The 19,095-nt window shown below is 34.2% G+C and overlaps 1 protein-coding gene across 2 annotated transcripts; it reads right to left on the bottom strand.

Moving 5' to 3' along the window:
• Nucleotides 1–2,873: 2,873 nt before the first annotated feature.
• LOC140436628 (glucose dehydrogenase [FAD, quinone]-like) lies at nt 2,874–18,531 on the bottom strand. Of its 2 annotated transcripts, XM_072525618.1 has the most exons (5): nt 18,408–18,531; nt 13,912–14,236; nt 8,961–9,249; nt 5,958–6,846; nt 2,874–3,394 (listed from the first exon to the last, which is right to left on the bottom strand). In XM_072525618.1, exons 2-5 carry the CDS (start codon nt 14,200–14,202, stop codon nt 3,025–3,027), a joined length of 1,839 nt encoding a protein of 612 aa, XP_072381719.1. In that variant the 5' UTR covers nt 14,203–14,236; nt 18,408–18,531; the 3' UTR covers nt 2,874–3,024. The 2 variants fall into 2 exon arrangements, with proteins under 2 accessions (XP_072381719.1, XP_072381718.1); XM_072525617.1 differs by lacking the exon at nt 18,408–18,531 and having other exon boundaries at nt 13,912–14,264.
• Between the last annotated feature and the right edge of the window lie 564 nt (nt 18,532–19,095).

The following is a 19,095-nucleotide window of genomic DNA, read 5'->3' as shown; positions in this document are numbered from 1 at the left end:
TAGGGTCAATATCGAATCACATCAACCTGAAATACGGATAATAGATACTTCTCGTATTGTTCTGAAGCTATTTTCTTGTGGCATCTTAATACAATTTACTATTTTTATTAGGAATAAGCTACAATTTTGCTTTAAAATAAGTTTATTTAACTCCAGCTTTCTATTAATTTGGTTCATCAAAAAAGACGGAACAAAAAAAATATTATAACTTGCAATTAGGCCTGCTTTCACCACAAACACTTTTTACCGGCATATTGCAACAAATCTCTGAAGATCAATTAAAAGATTATACGGAGGTTTCAGATCTAACTCTCAGTTCTTCATGGCTTCTATAACTTGAGGGTAAATATTTGGCACCCAGCCGCCATCGACTGATGACTAGTTGGCTAGTGACCAGCTATAACTCAACTATGTAGATCGAAGTGACTTCCTTGATCGTCCGGACGAAAGTGTCTATAATCGTTTTCATCGTTCTTGGCGTGTGCGTGTAAAAACACTTGCAATAAGTTGTTTCATCTGTCTTTCCTTGTCTAAGCTCGATTCGTTTACCTCCTCCAGTGGCGGAGCAAAATGTAGTATGTCAAACGAAATAATAGTTATAAAAGAAAATTATAAATTATTTTTCATTAAATTTCTAATAACGGAATATACGTATAAATTGCGAAGAAGTATTTTTCTAGCTTGCAGTACAATAGGACAGGATATAACGAAAAGAACATTTTAAAAGGATTTTGAAATATACCCAAAAAAGTGTTAATTATTTAACCCACTTTAATTAAAAAATGATACAGATTTTTTAAGTTTTAAGCACTGTAGCGAATTCTGAACTGTTACAACGTACTGACCTTGATTAATTAGCTAATTAGTCAGCGTCTTCACTGGAACGGTCTTCATCAATGGAATCTTCCGCCAAATCGATGATAATCCTACTTTCATTTTCATCATATGTGACCATTTTTGCCCAGTCGTCCTGAATTAATTTTTTAGTATGATTAACACAACTCGCCTACACTGCAGGTGTTGCCTCAGCTAATGCATTGCCCCAAACTTTTTTCACTGTTTCATCTCCACGTCCATGTTCTCCAATATGACGATCATAGTATTGTTTAGAAATGCCCCAGACCAACTCAATCGTATTATATTGACAGTGATATGGAGGCAATCTCAAAACCTGATGCCCATGTTCTTGGAGTAGCTCGTCTATAACGTACCTGGTATTTTGTGGTTTATTCTGGCGACAAAGACTCAATAGCTCTGTCTTGCCCGAATCGTCGTCAAAAATTATTTTTTTCGCTCGTAACCATTCTTGTAAGTCCGATTTTTTCCAACTGGCATTCGGTAACTTTTCTATTAAAGAGCTATGGTATGAGGCATTATCCATAATAATTAGAGATGGTTCCTCCAACATTGGTATCAGCTTTTCGGAGACCCACTTTTTAAAAGACTCTTTATCCATAGAATCATGATAGTCTGCATTCTTCGATTTCGTAGAAAACAGTAATCCAGCATCTTTAACAAATCCTTGCCTACTTCCAGCATGTAAAACAACAAAGCGTTTACCTGTATTTTCGTGTCCTTTTCTGATGCTTTTCACACAGTCATCTTGCCAAGTACGTTTATATGCCCCTTTTAGGAATATCCATGTTTCATCTAAAAAAACGAACTGAAGTGGGCTTGGACTTAAAAAATTTCTCATATAATGCCTCAAAAAATACAGTCGTTTGGAGACAATACATGGTTTCTCACATAGCACTCGTCTACTATTTTCTAGTTTGTATGAAAACCCACAATTTTTCTTTTGTATCATAACTGTCATAGAGATGCTTGTTTCTTAATTGTGTATTTAAAACTTTAATTGTAACGTGCTCTCCTTTTGCTTTCATGTCATACAGTACATTTCTAATCTCTCCTTTTATAGTATCGCTGACATCATTAGTCTTTTTTTTTTGTACATTACGTGACTCTCCTGGTGTAGTAAGAGCTGCCCCTGTCTTGTATTCAATCTTTATTCTTGTCACTGTGCGAAGACTGATTTTCAAAGCGTCCGCTACTCGTTCATGTACCGATGATAACGAAAGCAAAGGTCCGTTGTTTTCTTTTTCTTTTTTAAAATACTCCAATAAATGAACTACACATTGTCGCATTTCTCCTGTTATCGTTTTTCCCGGCATTTTTTTTATTAAATAGAACAATTAGTTATTCACAACAAAAAATAATAAGCAAACCTGTTTTTAAAATTCCGTTTTTAAAATTGCGTATCAAAAATCACCAGCCGGCGATTTTTGATACGCAATTTTAAAAACGGTAAATACGAACTTAAAAAACGATTTAAAAAGAATGATGCGATTGCTTTTATTCGTTGCAATTTAGACTGTATAAATAAACATTCAGAGTATGTCTTCTCGTTCGCAATTCAACTGTTTCTCTTTCGAAGATCCTGTAACACGCAAATTTAACCTTAAAAAGGATGGGAAAACAAAGCTGCTACAACATTATTTTCTGGGCTCATGGCCCGTAGGTGGTCCTGAGATCCATTTTTTCTAACAATTCTTCTTTCAGGTGTCTCTTTGTTGACTCTGCAAGTTTTTCACGGGCTATAGGGAAGCCCACAGCATCACTGGACGTTTGTAAATAAGTAAAATACCAGACTATCTAGCCTATTATGCCATATTTCTCGTAGTGTGTGTTATTTATTCACGTGTGCTTTTTACTGTCAGTTTGAAAGTTACATGGTATAACTGTGCTTCCTGGATTATTCTGAAAATGTAATCTATACTGTTAAAATTGTTTTGCTAATATTAAAAAGTAGAGTAGTAAAGAGAAAGTGAGAGAAACAAAGAGAAGAGAAAGAAAAACGTGAATAAAACGGACAATTAAAACCAGTCTTTGTTTGTACCCTTTAATGGTTTCAATTACAATAATTACGTGGTAATAAATAAAACCCTATCCTATATTATCAATTAAATATTATTGGAAAATATATTAAAATGGTATCAGTTTTATAACAAATATTTTAATATAAATTTAGAGCTCTTCTCGTTCTCGTTTCAACCAATCCTTAGATATAATATCGCCAGCCTTATGTCCTATCATCATAGTTGGAGCATGCGTATTCCCACTAACCACATGCGGCATGATACTAGCATCAACTACCCTTAAATTTGTTATCCCATGCACCTTAAGGTTTGGATCGACTACAGACGTACCATCATCTTTTGGTCCCATTTTGCAAGTACTGGTTGGATGGTAAACGGTGGTAGCCAAATGTCTTAAACTGCACTTCCAGTATTCGTCCGATCTGAATTTGTATTCGTTGCAATCTAGGCCTTCATACTGGATAATTTGAGCATCAAACTTTTGTATTTCTGGAGATTCGATCAACTTTTCGAGAAACCTAAAACATGAAACTTCGGAGCATAAAATGAGGGTTACCCATGAACGTTATTTTAGAGTTTTTGTTATCGGTTTTAATATAGTTTACTGATTACTTACAAACAAAACTTTTGAATTAATAACGAGTCTCTCCTCTGGCAGAGGAAAAAGCTTGCAAATAACGATGTGCCTTGGTATACCTTAAACTTGATATTGGATATTGCGTACCTTAAATCAGATTTTGGATAAAATTCTGCATATAATTGAAGCTCCATAAAATTTCTGGTGACCACACGTTTTTTTGTCACCATATCATTACAAATATATTCAATATAATTTGAATCTGGACTGCGAGGTGGCCAAACAAATTACGTAGCATCTTTTGTCGATCTACTCCATCAAACGCCCGTTTGAAATCGATATACAAGTTGTAAATAGGTATGTTATATTCAACACATTTTTCATGTATACCTCTTAACATATGTATTTGGTCTATAGTTGACCTCTTTGGTCTGAAGCCACATTAGTATTCACCAATCATCTCATCCGAAAACGATTCCAGGCGTCTGTATATAATTCCTTATTTCTTGTATACGACATTTAAAACTGTTATGCTTCTATAATTTTTGCAGAGTCGTTTGTCTCCCCCTTTGTACATAGGAAGTATGATTCCTACTTTCCAATCTTCTAGGATGACTTCTAGTGTCCATATGCAGTCGATTAGTTTATGGATACGACTCCATAGCGAACGTCCACCATTCTTTATCAGTTCTGCAGTTATTCCATCAGTGCCAGGTGCTTTGTTATTTTTTAGATGTTTTATGACGTTTATCGTTTCTTCCAATGTTGGTTGCTTAACTAGTTGTTCTGCTGTGTGGTGAATTATTTCTTCATCTTCGTTTTGTTCTTTTTCTGGGTTTAACAGCTCTTAAAAATGCTCCTTCCACCTTTTCATTATTTCCTCTTTCTCGCTGATAATTGCCTCATTTTTGTCCTTGCAAACTGTTGATCTTGTCATGTATCCTTGGGTGTATTGCTTGATTTCCTTGTAAAATTTTCTAGTCTCTCTTCTGTTATTATAATCTGTAATTTGTTGTATTTTTCTATTCAACATTTCTCTCTTTTTCCTTCTGGTAAAAGAGAAAAAGGCAAAAGGGGGTTAATCTAACTGTAGAAGCTGTTGTTAGAAAACTGGATATAAACGGCTGCATTAATACAAGATCAATGCAAATATGCGCATATGCCGATGATGTTGCCATAATAAGCGGCAACAAAAGGGTATTAAGCAAAAAAGTTATAGAACTGAAACGAGAAGCTGCTACCTTTGGTCTATATATAAATGAAAGCAAAACAAAATATATGGAGTGCACAAAATCGAATCATCATGAGAATCTGAAGTTACACAACCATACCTACAAATACGCCTCCACTTTTTCCTACTTAGGCTCAATAATAAATGAAAACAACAACATCAGTCAAGAAATACAAGCACGGATTCTTAGCTTTTACGCTTACAAAGACTTAATGGAAAGTAAGTTACTGAATCGTGAGTCTAAGCTTAGAATCTACAAATCGGTAATTAGACCAGTGGTCACATATGGATGTGAAACGTGGACCCTTCAACCACTGATAAAAATCAACTGAGAATATTTGAGCGCAAAATACTAAGGAAGATATTTGGACCAACCCAATACAGCGATGGTTCGTGGAGAATTAAAATGAACCACAAGCTGGATGAACTAATGCAGAACGCAGCTATTGTTAGATTTGTTAAGTCACAAAGACTAAACTGGCTTGGTCACCTAGAAATAATGCCAGATAATCGAGCTGTAAAAGAAGTCCAGAGATGGAAGCCCCAAGGAAACAGAACAAGAGGAAGGCCCTGTAAAAGATGGATAGACGACGTAGATCTTAAAACCATGAACATCAGGCAGTGGCGAAGGAAAGTATCCGACAGGGCAGAATGGAAAAACATTGTTAAGCAGGCCAAGAATCACAAAGGGTTGTAGTGCCATTAGAAGAAGAAGGAGACTTGTTCTTCAGCTTTTCAAGTATTTTACGAACTTTCTGTACATGTATATTATGTTTCTGTGTGTATTTGTGTTGTTCTTTGTGAGGGAAAAATATATTATTAATACGCATTTCGTTTATTCTGCAGAAATCCGTCAAAAGGTCTCTGTTTTCATTTCTGATATTTTCATTAGGGCCTGCGTAGCGCAAGCGGTAGGATGCTTGACTCGCAAGCCGGTGGTCCGGGGTTCGAATCCCACCGCCGGCAAGAACATCTAGACATTTTAAAAATGTCTATAGGCCCCAGGTCGACTCAGCCTGAATAAAAATGAGTACCTTGGGTAAAACCAGGGGTAATAATAGACGGTTGAAGCGTAGCACTGGCCATGTTACCTTCCTTGTATACCGTAGGCCCTAGATATAGCAGACTACCCTGCTATACTGCCAAAGCCGCGACAGCGGTATAAAACGGGAGACTATTATATATATTTTCATTAGAAAAGAAATTAATATTGGTGATAAATAGATAATGAAAATAAAATAATGATAATGAAGATAATAATAAATTGTAATACCTAATTCCCTCCAGCATGACCTGTAGATCATCATCCTCTTCATCTGTAAAATATCCTGCATTAATGATGGGTTTATCTTCAGGAAATTTGCTCTTTAAAGTTATTTGGCCAGTTGATTTTGGATTTAGTAGAGTGGTGTAAAGAGCTAGTAAATTACCAGATTTGAGTGAGTCTAGTTTACTTTTCACTATATTTTCCTTTAAACCTGCTCCCCGGCAAACTGTGGGCAATAAAAGTGCATCATTTTGTGGAAAAAGTGTGTGATGATATTGAATATTTGGGTAAATTGAATCGTTTCTTGTGTTGATGAATCCCCAGTGATTTATGACGCCGACTGTACTGAACAACCCTGTTCTGTCATTGAAATAGTTGAAAATTATATTCTGGAGGTTTTCAACTTGATGCTCAGGTAGCATTGAATTTGGTGACAACGAGATATCGAATCCGTAGTGCATGATATGATCTTGCAAGTATTTTCCCACAGGTAAATCTTTTGCAACATATATTCCTAGATCTTCCAGATGCGTTCTAGGTCCTATACCAGATAACATTAGTAGTTGGGCTGAATTTATAGTGCCGCCTGACAAAATAATCTCTTTGTTGTTCTTTATTGTCAATATTCTACTACCAATCTTTATTTCAACTCCATATGCTGTCATTGTTTTAGGATCTATCAAAATTTTTTGAACGAAAGAATGAAGAGAAATCAATAAATTTTGTCTTTTCTTAAAATTACCCAAAAATGCTTTTGCCGCATTATTACGCATTCCATCCTTGATGCACACTGTTGTTTCTATGGATCCTATTGGATCTTCTGGGCTTTCTTTTTCGTGGTGTTTGTATCCTTGTTGTTTGTATGCTTCAATGACCGCGTTTTTTATTGGGTCTCCTAAAAACAATAAAACAATTTAAACGCATTAAAACAAATTTTGAAGTTATAGGCAACGATACTAGTTATTGAAGATATTGTTTAACTTGTTGATTGTATATATGCATATAAATTTTATAAATTTCACTTCGGTGTACTCAAGATCGGAAAGCAAATTTTTGCAGCATATTTTCTCGAGTGCAACAGTGACAGGTGGTTTCAACTCTGCAGGAGCTTTGTAGAAAGAAGTGTTACGTCAGCCTGCCTGCTACGGCGTTCGATGACCTACGACGCACTAGTCTCGAAGCTTATGGAATATACGTAATCAAAAATCGAGTCGCAGATGTGATATCGAGAAGTATCTACCTAAATCTGAGAGCCAATTAATAAATTGTGTTTTGATTGTTAGTATTAAAATAAATGTAAATAAAAAAAACTAAAATAAATAAAAATAAAATAACGGTTCAATGGTATCAGAAGCGGGATATTTAAATAAATTCTGTGAAAAATTGCTGTGAAAGTTATTGATTTAAAAATAAGGGTTTTACGCCCTAAATTGGAGAATATCGAACTGAATTCTGTTGGGAAAAGGCTGATATAGTCCAACTTCTGAAGAAAGCCCTGCAAGACGAGCGTTTTAATCCGGAAACTTATATGTTCGAGAATAGGAATGCTGCTGTGATTTAGTATATAATTAGTTTCAGTGATATTACATTGCAGATTTGTATTGCAGATTCGTATTCTACTTGAAAAACTGTACAAACCCTCTTAAAATTTAGATCAATACCTGCAGAATAGGTAATTGATTAGCTACTGCCAGGATCATTGCGAGAGGCTCACTCAAAACAAGTACAACGAAAAGTGATAGGCAGGGGCACTCGCTTAAAACAAGCACCTCAATAAGTGAGAGTAAGGGGACTCACTCAAAACAAGCACCCAGAAGGGAACAAAAAACTACTACATCCACGTCGAGTAGAGTCAACGAACGACGTTAACCTCGTACAATTTGAACACCATCTACCAGTCTACTGTCGTATTATTAGATAAACTTTTAAAAAATACTAATTTTGTACCGAGAAATTTGACCGTTTGCGGACTTTTGATCAGTATTTGCTTTTCTGCGATTACAGTGCCATCTATTGCGACTCGAAAAAAAATTTAAGATAGAAATCTGTAGTCCATTCAAGATTTCAAAGATTGAGAGTCGTAATTTGATAGATTTTTGGAAAATATTAAATATATGTTTTCCGGTTTTTAATTTGGAAGTGTATTTCTTGAGATATTAAACCGTTTCCATAACTTTCTTAATTATAAATCTGCAATAAAGAATGGGGTTTCTCGTTTAAGATTTTAAAGTTGCCCCCGCCCCAGCTACGGGGGTCGTAGGTCATGTTAATTGTCATTTGATAGATTTTTGAAAAATATTTAAGGGCATAGGCGCAAAATGTCCCTTGTCAAAATGCTCAATGTGTTTTAAATGTATTTATTATTTAAATGTATTTATTTTTTTCGAATCCTGAGAAAACTAATAAATATATTTGAAAAGTTTAAACGCAGAATAAAAGATTGGTTTATTACCGAGGGCGTTACCGCCGAAGTTACAGGGGTGAAAAAAGACGAAATTTAGTGTGACTTTTAATTTCAAATATCTCATTCAAAAGAAACTTATTGGTTATTCTAAGGGACTTTCGGCCCCCGGTAATAATGCAATCTTTCACTCTACGTTTAAAATTTTCATTAAATTTTTTTTCAAAAATATTTATTATTTTTCTTAGGATTCGAAAAAAATAAATACATTTAAAGCGCATTGACACATTTTGACAGGCGACATTTTGTGCCTATGTCCTTAAAATGTGTTTTTCAGTTTTTCGATCCGATGCGATGTAAAGTTTGCTAAACATTCGACCGTCCCGCTTCTTTTGGCACACCCGGTATATAAAACTTTTTGATTTCTGTTGTAAACAAATTTTGATGCTTTTTGCAAACTTTATGTATAGTTTTAGCCCCTTTAAGGTTCTACATGTCTTTTTATTATATGAATTTGTTCTACTCACATATTTTTGTATCTTTATGGAAAACTGGTTTATGCATTTTTATTTCAAATAAACTGTTAATATTTTTAAGAAAAATCTTACCAGCGTCATATTTGTGCGAACAAATTCCTGACTCGTCAATTTTTGCAAAATGTTTTTTTACATCCTTCCAACTCCACCCGGTATTACCGAGCTCTGCCCATTGGTCGTAATCTCTTTGGTTGCCTTTGGTAAATAACATCGCATTTAAGGTACTGCTGCCACCTAAGACTTTTCCCCTCGGCCAGCTGCATCTGCCGTCTTTGAAGGACAAACATGCCTTTTTGGACGGTTCAGTGTTGTATTGCCAATCCTCTTCGGTCTCTTGTATGCTATATAATAGAATGGGGATCTACAAAGAGGATCCGATAAAATCCTATTAACAAATTCATGACATTATTAGGGAAAATATAAGACAAGGAGTGACTGGAAAGACGCAAATATTTATTGTTAAAAATATAAAAGTATTGACTCGTTTGATTGCATTATTTCGAGCTGCACAAGATAGACATTACGTTGTTGAGATTGTTATCAATTTTAGTGAGGGGTACTATAAGAAGTGGCAAATTTGGATGATTTATTACTTAAAACACCTACCCCATCATTATAACGGAGTTGGATTTCTAGTTAACACAGCCTCAAACAAATCAGTAACGAGCTTCATGGCATACTCAGATAGGGCAGCACTACTACAAGTCCAAGCCGATCCTGTTGACCTTAACATTATACAAATCTATGCACCAACCTTGGACAAGCCTGAAAATGAAGTAAAACAATTGTACAGGGAGATTAAGAAGTTAATGAAACTGATCAAGAAGAACCAGACACTTATAATCATGGGAGATTTCAATACGAAGGTAGGGCGAGGACGTGTTGAAGATTTCGTTGTTGACTTTGGCTTAGGAGATCGAAACGAGAGAGGTGATATACTAATCCAGTTCTGTCAAGAAGAAAGATTAGTCATTGCGAATACCTGGTACAAACTGCCACCTCGGAGACTCTACATCTGGCAGTCTCCACAACATACACATGACAACATCGTAAGAAATCAAATTGATTTTTTATTGATTAATCAGAGATACAGAAATGGATTAGAAGGAATAAAAACGTACCCTGGAGCAGATATCGAATCTGATCACAATCCCTTAGTAAGAAAATTGAAAATTAAGCTTAAGAAAATTAAAAGAAAATCCATAAAGAAAATTGATATAAACAGCTTAAAATAACCTAACGTTAAACTAAAAGTCACAGAAAAACTAAATGAGGCAGTAGCGGATATCACGGCAAGATCTAAACAACCAGCCAGTATAGAAGACAAATGGAATTGTATTAAAAAAGCTATCGTAACCACCACCAAGTCTCTGATCGCTTCCCAAAAGTACAGAAAGAAGAACTGGATGACTGACGAAATATTATCAATGATGAACGACCTCAGATCATTTAAAAACAAAGACCGAACCAAACATCAGCAGATTAACCGACAAATACGAAAAGAGTGTCGCAAAGCTAAAGAACAGTGGCTGCTAGACAGGTGTGCAGAAATAGAGGAATTGGAAGAAAAACATGACCACTTTAACATACATAAACTCGTTAAAGAACTGGCAGGTCATAAAAAACCTTTCAGTTTTAACAGTATTGTGAAGGACAATAAATGAATTACTGATCCCAAGGATCTCCTTCAACATTGGAAAAACTACACACAGCAACTATACTCAGACAACACTAGAAGAATATAAAAGTGAACTCTCCCCCAAAATATTGAAGTCAGAAGTTGTAAGGGCAATCAAACAGAGCAAATGGGGAAAAGCACCAGGCCCAGACGACATATACATAGAGGTTCTAACAATTTTGAGTGAAGATAATATAGACACCTTCGTAGATCTTTTTAATGACATTCATGGGTCCGGCCAAATACCACAGAATTGGCTTCAATCAACCTTTATACCAATTCCAAAAAAGCCAAAGGCTAATAGTTGCCACCAATTCCGAATGATCAGCTTATTGAGCCAGGTCCTAAAACTCTTCTTAAAGATAATGCACACAAGAATATACAACAGATGTGAAAGAGACATTAGCACCACACAGTCCGGTTTCAGACAAGGATTTGGCACAAGAGAAGCACTTTATAACTTAACTGTCCTACTTCAGAAATGCAGAGATTACCAAAAAGGAGTCTTCCTATTCTTTATAGATTAGCAGACAGCGTTCGATTGTGTTAATCATTCAGAATTAGTAAGATTGCTCTAGGAACGTTCGATAGATCAGAATGACCTTAAAATCATAAACAACCTTTATATGAATCAAGTGTCATCTGTGAGAGTAGGACTGAAATCTACATCATATGTCTCAATCGAAAAAGGTACACGACAGGGTTGTGTTCTGTCACCCCTCCTTTTTAATCTTTACTCTGAAACGATTTTCGATAGAGCCTTAAATGACACTGAAGATGGAATCAAAATCAACGGACAGAATATTAGTAATCTTCGCTATGCTGATGATACAGTCATAATAGCTGATTGCCAAGAAGCGATATAATGACTAATAGATAGAATAAACACTGAAGGAGATCGACTGGGCTTGAAGATTAATATAGACAAGACGAAGGTAATGGTGGTTAGTAGAACACGAAATATGCAATTATATATAAGAGTAAACAATGAGAACATCCCAAAGGTCCCCAAGTTCAGATATCTCGGTAGTTGGATAACTGAAGATCTAGATCATGACATAGAGATACGTAGCAGCATTGAGCAAGCAGAACAGCGTTTACTAATATGAGAACCTTACTAAGCAACAGCAGCCTTAACTTAACGCTTAGATATTGCTTTGTAAAATGTTACATTTACTCCATATTGCTATATGGTGTAGAAACCTGGACCATAAAGTCCAATGTGATGAACCGATTAGAGGATTTTAAAATATGGGTATTTAGAAGACTACTTAAATTTCCCTGGACAGATCACACAACAAATATCGAAGTATTAAGTTGAATGGGCGAGAACGAGAATTGCTGCCAATAATAAAAAGAAGAAAAACTGCTTATCTAGTCATATATTTCGAAATTCCAAGTACCAGTTCTTAAAGCTTTTGATGGAAGAGAAGATAGAAGGAAAACGGGGATCGGAAGAAAGAAATACTCATGGCTTAAAAACATAAGGGATTGGACAAACCTCGATGCCCATGTACTCTTTAGAGCTTCACACGACCGAGAGGAGTACGCCAGAATTGTCGCTAATATTCACTCATTGGATAGGGCCCCATAAGAAGAAGATAACTTGAAAATAAAATATTGTACTTATATAGCTTTCAATAACGTCCTTGTCTACGTATGTAAATATATTTAGGTCTATGGTGTGATCCAAGAATAATTTTATTTTACTAGAAAGAAATTATTAAGACATAAGCTTTGATGAGATAAACTTTGCCAAGTGACTGAATTGTTAAGAATAAGAAACAGCAAATGTCAAATAGGAAATAGCAAAAGTTAAGCAAATAGCAGTAAACAATGGGTCGAACAAACAATAAATAAATAAAATTTTAAATCAAAAACTACATAAGAATGCCTTGAAATCAGTATGTACACCACCAGAGAAAAAGCACAGTACATTCTGCTCTATTGCACATACAGGCAAGATATCAATAAAAATAGCCAAACACATAAAAAAGAAAGGAGTAATATACCAGCTTTTAGAACAAATGACAACTTAGACAAATATATTAAGAACAACAAGAGCCAAAAGAAAAAGCATTTACACAGTGGTGTATACAAACTTACATATGGCGACTGCCCAAAACTTACATTGGTCATACTAGTAGAACTTTTAAAAAATGTATAGCAGAACATACAAGGACTTCCAATGACAGAAAAACAAATTCTATGTACGCACTTCACCTTCTACGCCATAATAATTCTTTGAATGACGAATTTCAGATTTTTCACATTCAAAATAAAGGCCTTAAGCTATCTTTATTAGTATATATATATAAGGTTCTTGAACTCCTAAGTGGAGCATAGAGCTTCAGTGAAAACGCGCCATCGGGTTCTATTTTGCGCTAAGGCCTTCACCTCATTCCAAGACTTTCCTTGGCCTCTTATCTCGTCCATGATGGATCTTCTCCAAGTTTGTACTGGGCGACCTCTTTTTCTTTTCCCTTGGGGATTCCACTCTAGGGCAGTCTTTGCGATACTGGAACTATTTTTTCGGAGTGTGTGACCGATCCAACCCCACTTTCTGGACTTTTCATTTTGTTTTGTACCCTCTTTTGTTCGGTCAGGTGTAGTAGATCTTCGTTTCTGATGGTGTTAGGCCAGAATATACGAACAATCCTTCATAGACATTTGTTAACAAAGACCTGCAGTTTGTCTGTGAGGGTGTTTGTCACTTTCCAGGTTTCACATCCGTAGAGTAGAACAGACATGACATTTGATTGGAATATTCGGATCTTTGTCCTTGTATACTCGCCAGATCTCCAAACAGGGTTGAGCGTGCTGAAAGCTTGTTGGGCTTTTCGTATCCTCATACGAATATCGTCTTATGTACCTCCGTTTTCTGTTATGACACTTCCAAGATATGTAAAGTTTTCCACATTTTCAATTTGCATATTGTCAATAGTAAATAGCGTGTTGTTCCTTGCATTTATTCTCATGGATTTGGTTTTACTAATATTGATTTTCAAACCTATTTTATTGGCTTCAGTGGAAAGTTTCTTTTTTAGTATCTATGGAAATTAACAAATTGAGAAATACAGACATAATTCTGAATGACCAACTTGACATAAACAGTCTAATAAATGTATAATATAATAAATTTTGTGGAAGTGTTAAAAACAAAAGTTTTCAGAGTTTTATTAAAGTCTTAGATAAAATGAATTTCCATCAAGAAACTATCGAATCCATCACTTATTTAATAAGAAACAGGTTTGAAACAAATACTGATATTAAAAGAAGAACAGAGTAAAGTAATTGCAGATATGGAATAGAAGAAAACCATAAATAATACATTTGGATACTTACATCACTTGTAGCTGAAGGATATCCTCCTGCCTCTAGTACCAACACTCTCCAGTTGGGATTTTCACTTAATCTGTTAGCTACCGCAGACCCTGCAGATCCACTTCCTATCACTATAAAATCAAATTCGTCCCCATCTTTCAGATTTGGTGCATAATCTTCCTGATAATTATCCTTCGATCCTAGATTACACTTGGACCTTAACAAACCATTAATTAGAGTAAAGAGAAGATATCCAGGTACGTTGTTTAGGTTCCCTGGACAGGAATCATTAAAAGGACTTATGGCGTCCATATTTACCGAAATAAATTAGAAACAATGTTTACTCCTAAAAGATATTTGTGTTAACCTTTAGTTATTATTTTTAACATATAAATAATTTTAATTAGAATACAAATCTTTTATAACAGTTCCGGTTTGGTAGGAAAATATTCCTTTTTACACCTTATTAATATTGTCGTACGAGGGTCTGTGTGTAAGTATTGAGATAGACCAGTAAAAAAATTTTATCGTATAAAGTTTTTTGTCCTCACTTCAAAGGATTATATATTTTTCATCTTCGAATATCTTGTTATTGGATGTCAAGTTCCCAGCTTTAAGATGCCACAAGAAAATAGCTTCAGAACAATATTCATACACTTCTTTGGAACGCATGATTAAGGAAACTGAAGCTACTTTCAATTATAAATCCATTCTGGGTTTGGTTTTAAAGTTTCTGGTGTGACTTAGCTGTTTACACTTCTTTTCACCATTCTTCTCTGTCTTTGATAGTCCTTCTCCGTCGTGCTCGTATGTTTTCTCTATCGCTTATATTAGCGTATTGATAGCTTATATCATGGATCTTCCTTTTCTGAATCCGTACTGGCAATCTCCTATGCTTTGTTCTGTGTATATTGTTAGTCTGTCTCTCATTATACTAGTCACTACTTTATATGTTATATTCAGTAAATTAATTGCTCAGTAGTTTTTACATGTTTTGTGCTCTCTTTGTTTTGGGATTGTCACTATAGTTCTGTATTAGTTCATAAATCTTTCTGTATAGTGCATCCCTCCGTATTTTATAAATTCTGCACATATTCCGTCTTCTCCTGTTGTTTTCCCCTTTTTAAGTTTGCATATTTTGCCTGTCAATTCTGTGTATGTTAATTCTTCCTCTTCCTCATCTTGTTCTGTATTCATTATTGTTTCTCTTCTTCCCTATCCGCTTCTTTATATATTTCTTCGAAATACTTCTGCCATCCTTTTATAGCTATATTAGCTGTCCGTTTGCGATTACCTAGTTTTAAGTATTGATACAATGGTTTCGAATTGTGTCTTTCATTTTCTGTTTCTATCTCGTTCATAATTTCTTCTACTTTTTTATTTTTCTTCGATTTAAACGATTTCTTTTGTCTTTTTCCTTTGATGTTTGTGTTTTTCGCGTTCCTCTTGTTTGCTAGTGCCATTCAATCGTGTTTTATTGTTTTCTTCTGTTCTTCTTCTGTATTATCTGTTCTTTCATTTTGGATTTTGACAACCACTTTCTCTGCTGCTTTGTTTATTCCTTGTTTGATTTTTCCATTATTCCTGCATTGGTTGTTTTGAATTGTATCTCCGCAGTTACTTCTTTTTCAAATTTTTTTCTACTTCTTTCTCTTAGAAAATATTTTTGTCCGACCCCCTTTTTGTGCTTTTCGTCTTTGATTCTTCGTTATTTTTATTTTACATTTTGTAATCACTAGCATATGGTCCGAATGGGTATTGGCATCTCTGTGACATAGATATTCTTATAGTCTAGACGGGATCTGTTTTGGATTGGACATTTTCCATAGGCAGCTATTTTTTGCTGGAATCACTTCAGGATGTGCCAAATATCGATAATCATCGATCAATCATTTTTTAGGCTTATAAACAAATTGAATAACTTTACGAGCTTTAAACATATCAATTTCAAAATTTATACACTTAAAGAACATTAAAAGACGCTTCTTAAAAAAAGGATACATTCGGCTTACTGGTTGCCGAGATATTAAATGTCAAAGTTGGCATACATTTGCCGTGTAACCATAAGTGATAGAGGGCTCGTTTTTAAACAAATACCCTCGTCTTGTCAAGTACTTTTTAAATGAAAAGTTTTACGTAATGCGCTTTATGGCAACATCCATAAAAAAGACAAATAAAAAACCGTTTTCGCGTAAAATGTTGCTCGGAATGCATGAGTGGTGGTGGTGGGGGACATTCACTCGAAATATGGATCGGCGAGTTCAAAATCATAGCGCGAGCTAAAAATTGCATTACCTCGGCTTCTTGTTAACCAATTTTGCTCTTTTTTTTGAGTCGATGTCTCGGACGACAAGGATTTCAAATATCATATTTTTAAATACCATTTTTAATCGCAAAATTGGGAAATTTGCAATAAACAATTGTATGTTAAACAAGTAATTGCATTTTTTCTTCATGCATTTTTTTTGAGCTTGCAATTTATAAATTGAAGTAAATTGTTACTTTGAATAAACAAATATGTATTTATAAATTGTTAATAAATAATTTAAATTGTTAAAACAAAGACGAACGAAAAAAATTTTTTTTTTCATAAATAAACTTTATTTTGACTCAATCTTCAATTGTTTTTTTAAAGTCTTTTTCTTTTTTTGGAAGGACAAGAATCTTCAGGTCTGACCTTAACCTTCAATATATTGGCAACCAGTAAGCCAAATTTTTTAAAGAAGCGTCTTTTAATGTTCTTTAAGTGTATAAATTTTGAAATTGATATGTTTAAAGCTCGTAAAGTTATTCAATTTGTTTATAAGCCTAAAAAATGTTTAAAATTTTAAAAAATTTTCTAGGCTCTCCTACTGAACCGATTTGAATTTTACAAAAAGCGTTTCAAAGTTTGAGCCTTCTTTTATATGTAAAAAAATTGCAACTATCTGAGGGCCTTATTTAGGGCCTACTATAAATTTAAAAATTTGCGATGTTTTTTCAGTAGGCTGGGCTGCAAAATTATTATGCAAAACCTATCCGACCGATCTTAACAAAATTTAGCACACGTTTTAAACATATTAAAAAGTTTTTCTAGGCGGAATATGGAGCTGGTAAGTCAAGTTTAGAAAGTCGAAAACATTTAAAGGATTAACTTCATTTTTTTGTACTTTTTTTTCCAATTATTGCTATTTTTTCAACAATAAACATTAAATTTTAAATTTCTAGCTAACGAAATATTGTGTAAAATTGAATAACGAAACTTTTATTTTCTCATAATTTTTTCTCTAGGATCAATATTTTCCGAATTATAAACGAAAATAGGAGCAAAAAAATGAGAAATTTTCAATTGTTTTCAGATTTTGTTAAATAAAAAACTTAGCACAGGGTTTGCGACTGGCGCATATCGAGATTATCGATATTGGGCACATCCTGAAGGGCCTTCAGCAAAAAAATAGCTTCCTATGGAAAATGTCCATTATGGTCTGAATTTCTACAGATCCCGCCTAGTCTATTAGGCGAATTGGGAAAAATAAGTAACATATTTTAACAATAAAGTATAGAAAATTGTGGTACCTTGATACTGTAGTTACACCAAGGGGAACGCTATTGTACTTTTAACCTGATGATCAAAGAAAAAAAATTGAAGGCGTCAGGTCAATATATCTAGTTCAACTGTATTCCTGAATGTTCTATAAAGATGGCTTGAGAGGTTGTCAAAAGAAATTTTAACTGCCAAGATATCCTGCACTATACCGCCACATATAGTGTCGTCGCCAACCTTCGTGGGATAGTGTGTCATATGAAAGCCATGGAGTAATAACTAAGTAGCATACCTCAATCTCACATAGATCTTCTACTTATTTATTTTTTGGCGAGGAGACCTTCACAAAATTTATCCTGAACCTAACAAAAAAATTCGAAAAACAAGAGGCACACGGTACACTTCATTATTAAAACTTGATGTTAATTGATACAAACCCTGCGATTTTACTAATTCCCTTTTTAAAGTACTTAATAAAAAATTGCAGAAGAATGTTTATGATTTAATTCCATCTTTTGATCGAGAATCTTCGATCGAGATGAACGAAGCTGAACTTTAACTTTCTACACCTATGCTGCCATATCTCACTACATATATATCACCCCTCGTATAACATTCATTTAAAATGTATATGCGTAAAAAATATTTTTTTAGGTTTATATTATATAACTGAAGGTTTATTTAATAGAACTAAAAAAGTATTAAAAAAAAAGAATATGACATAATCTTTTTGAACATGTATTATAATAACACGAGTACAAATCAAGTATTTAACCGTTCTTTTGACTTAAGCTTCTTGATATTTTGATCTTGAAACGTATCATTTGAATTTGAAGAACGTAAAAATGGAAAAACTCCGAGCAGAATCATTTGATTCAAGGTGATAATATGTTTGGAATTTGATTTGAAAAATTGTCGGTACTGAAAATTTTGCAACATACTTTACGGATAGGTTTTTTAAGAGAGTATCTATAATAATAAGACAAATACTTACGCCTATCTACTTTTTCATCGAAACCGTTAGTTCTACAGCGCTTAGCGGTTATACTACAACCAAATGGCTTATTCTACATCTTCTAATAACTATTATACAAGACCTCGGAACTTCGGAGATCTGTTGTACATAAATTCTCCGCCAACAGTAGATGGAACTTTTTAGTTTTTAGATTGGAAGTTATTATTTTTTATTACGAGTTACATAGACTATCTCCAAAAAGTAATAAATCGTGTAACAATTTAAGATAAAAATATCATTCAAATATTCCATCTGTTACCAAAAAGTTAATTTAACAAAATACGAGTACTTGAATGTTATTCTACAGCCTGTGGTGAAACTATAAATGTAGTCCAGTAAATGAACGTGAAACACGGCGATACCATGTAATGTTTCGTGTCACCACTGAATTACATGAAAATTTGAATTTAGATTTAGGAGTTAGATTTGGATTGGGTTCTACTTACCCCCTATTTTACTTTTAGATTTGTGCAGTTAGTTTTATTTTTTAGGAGTGAAAACACCACTACTAGAAAAAATCATATAATTGTAAATTGAAGCGGTTAATTAATTCAAATCATCTTGTAATGAAGTGAATGAATGTCAATTAACATTAAACAACACAATTTAAGATTTTATCGTAGTTTAACCCCTAAATCTCACCTTTTAAAGTAGTTATTATTCAAAA

The sequence above is a fragment of the Diabrotica undecimpunctata genome, chromosome 3 (assembly GCF_040954645.1).
Source record: "Diabrotica undecimpunctata isolate CICGRU chromosome 3, icDiaUnde3, whole genome shotgun sequence".
NCBI lineage: Eukaryota > Metazoa > Arthropoda > Insecta > Coleoptera > Chrysomelidae > Diabrotica > Diabrotica undecimpunctata.
This window is presented reverse-complemented; position numbering and strand designations above follow the sequence as displayed.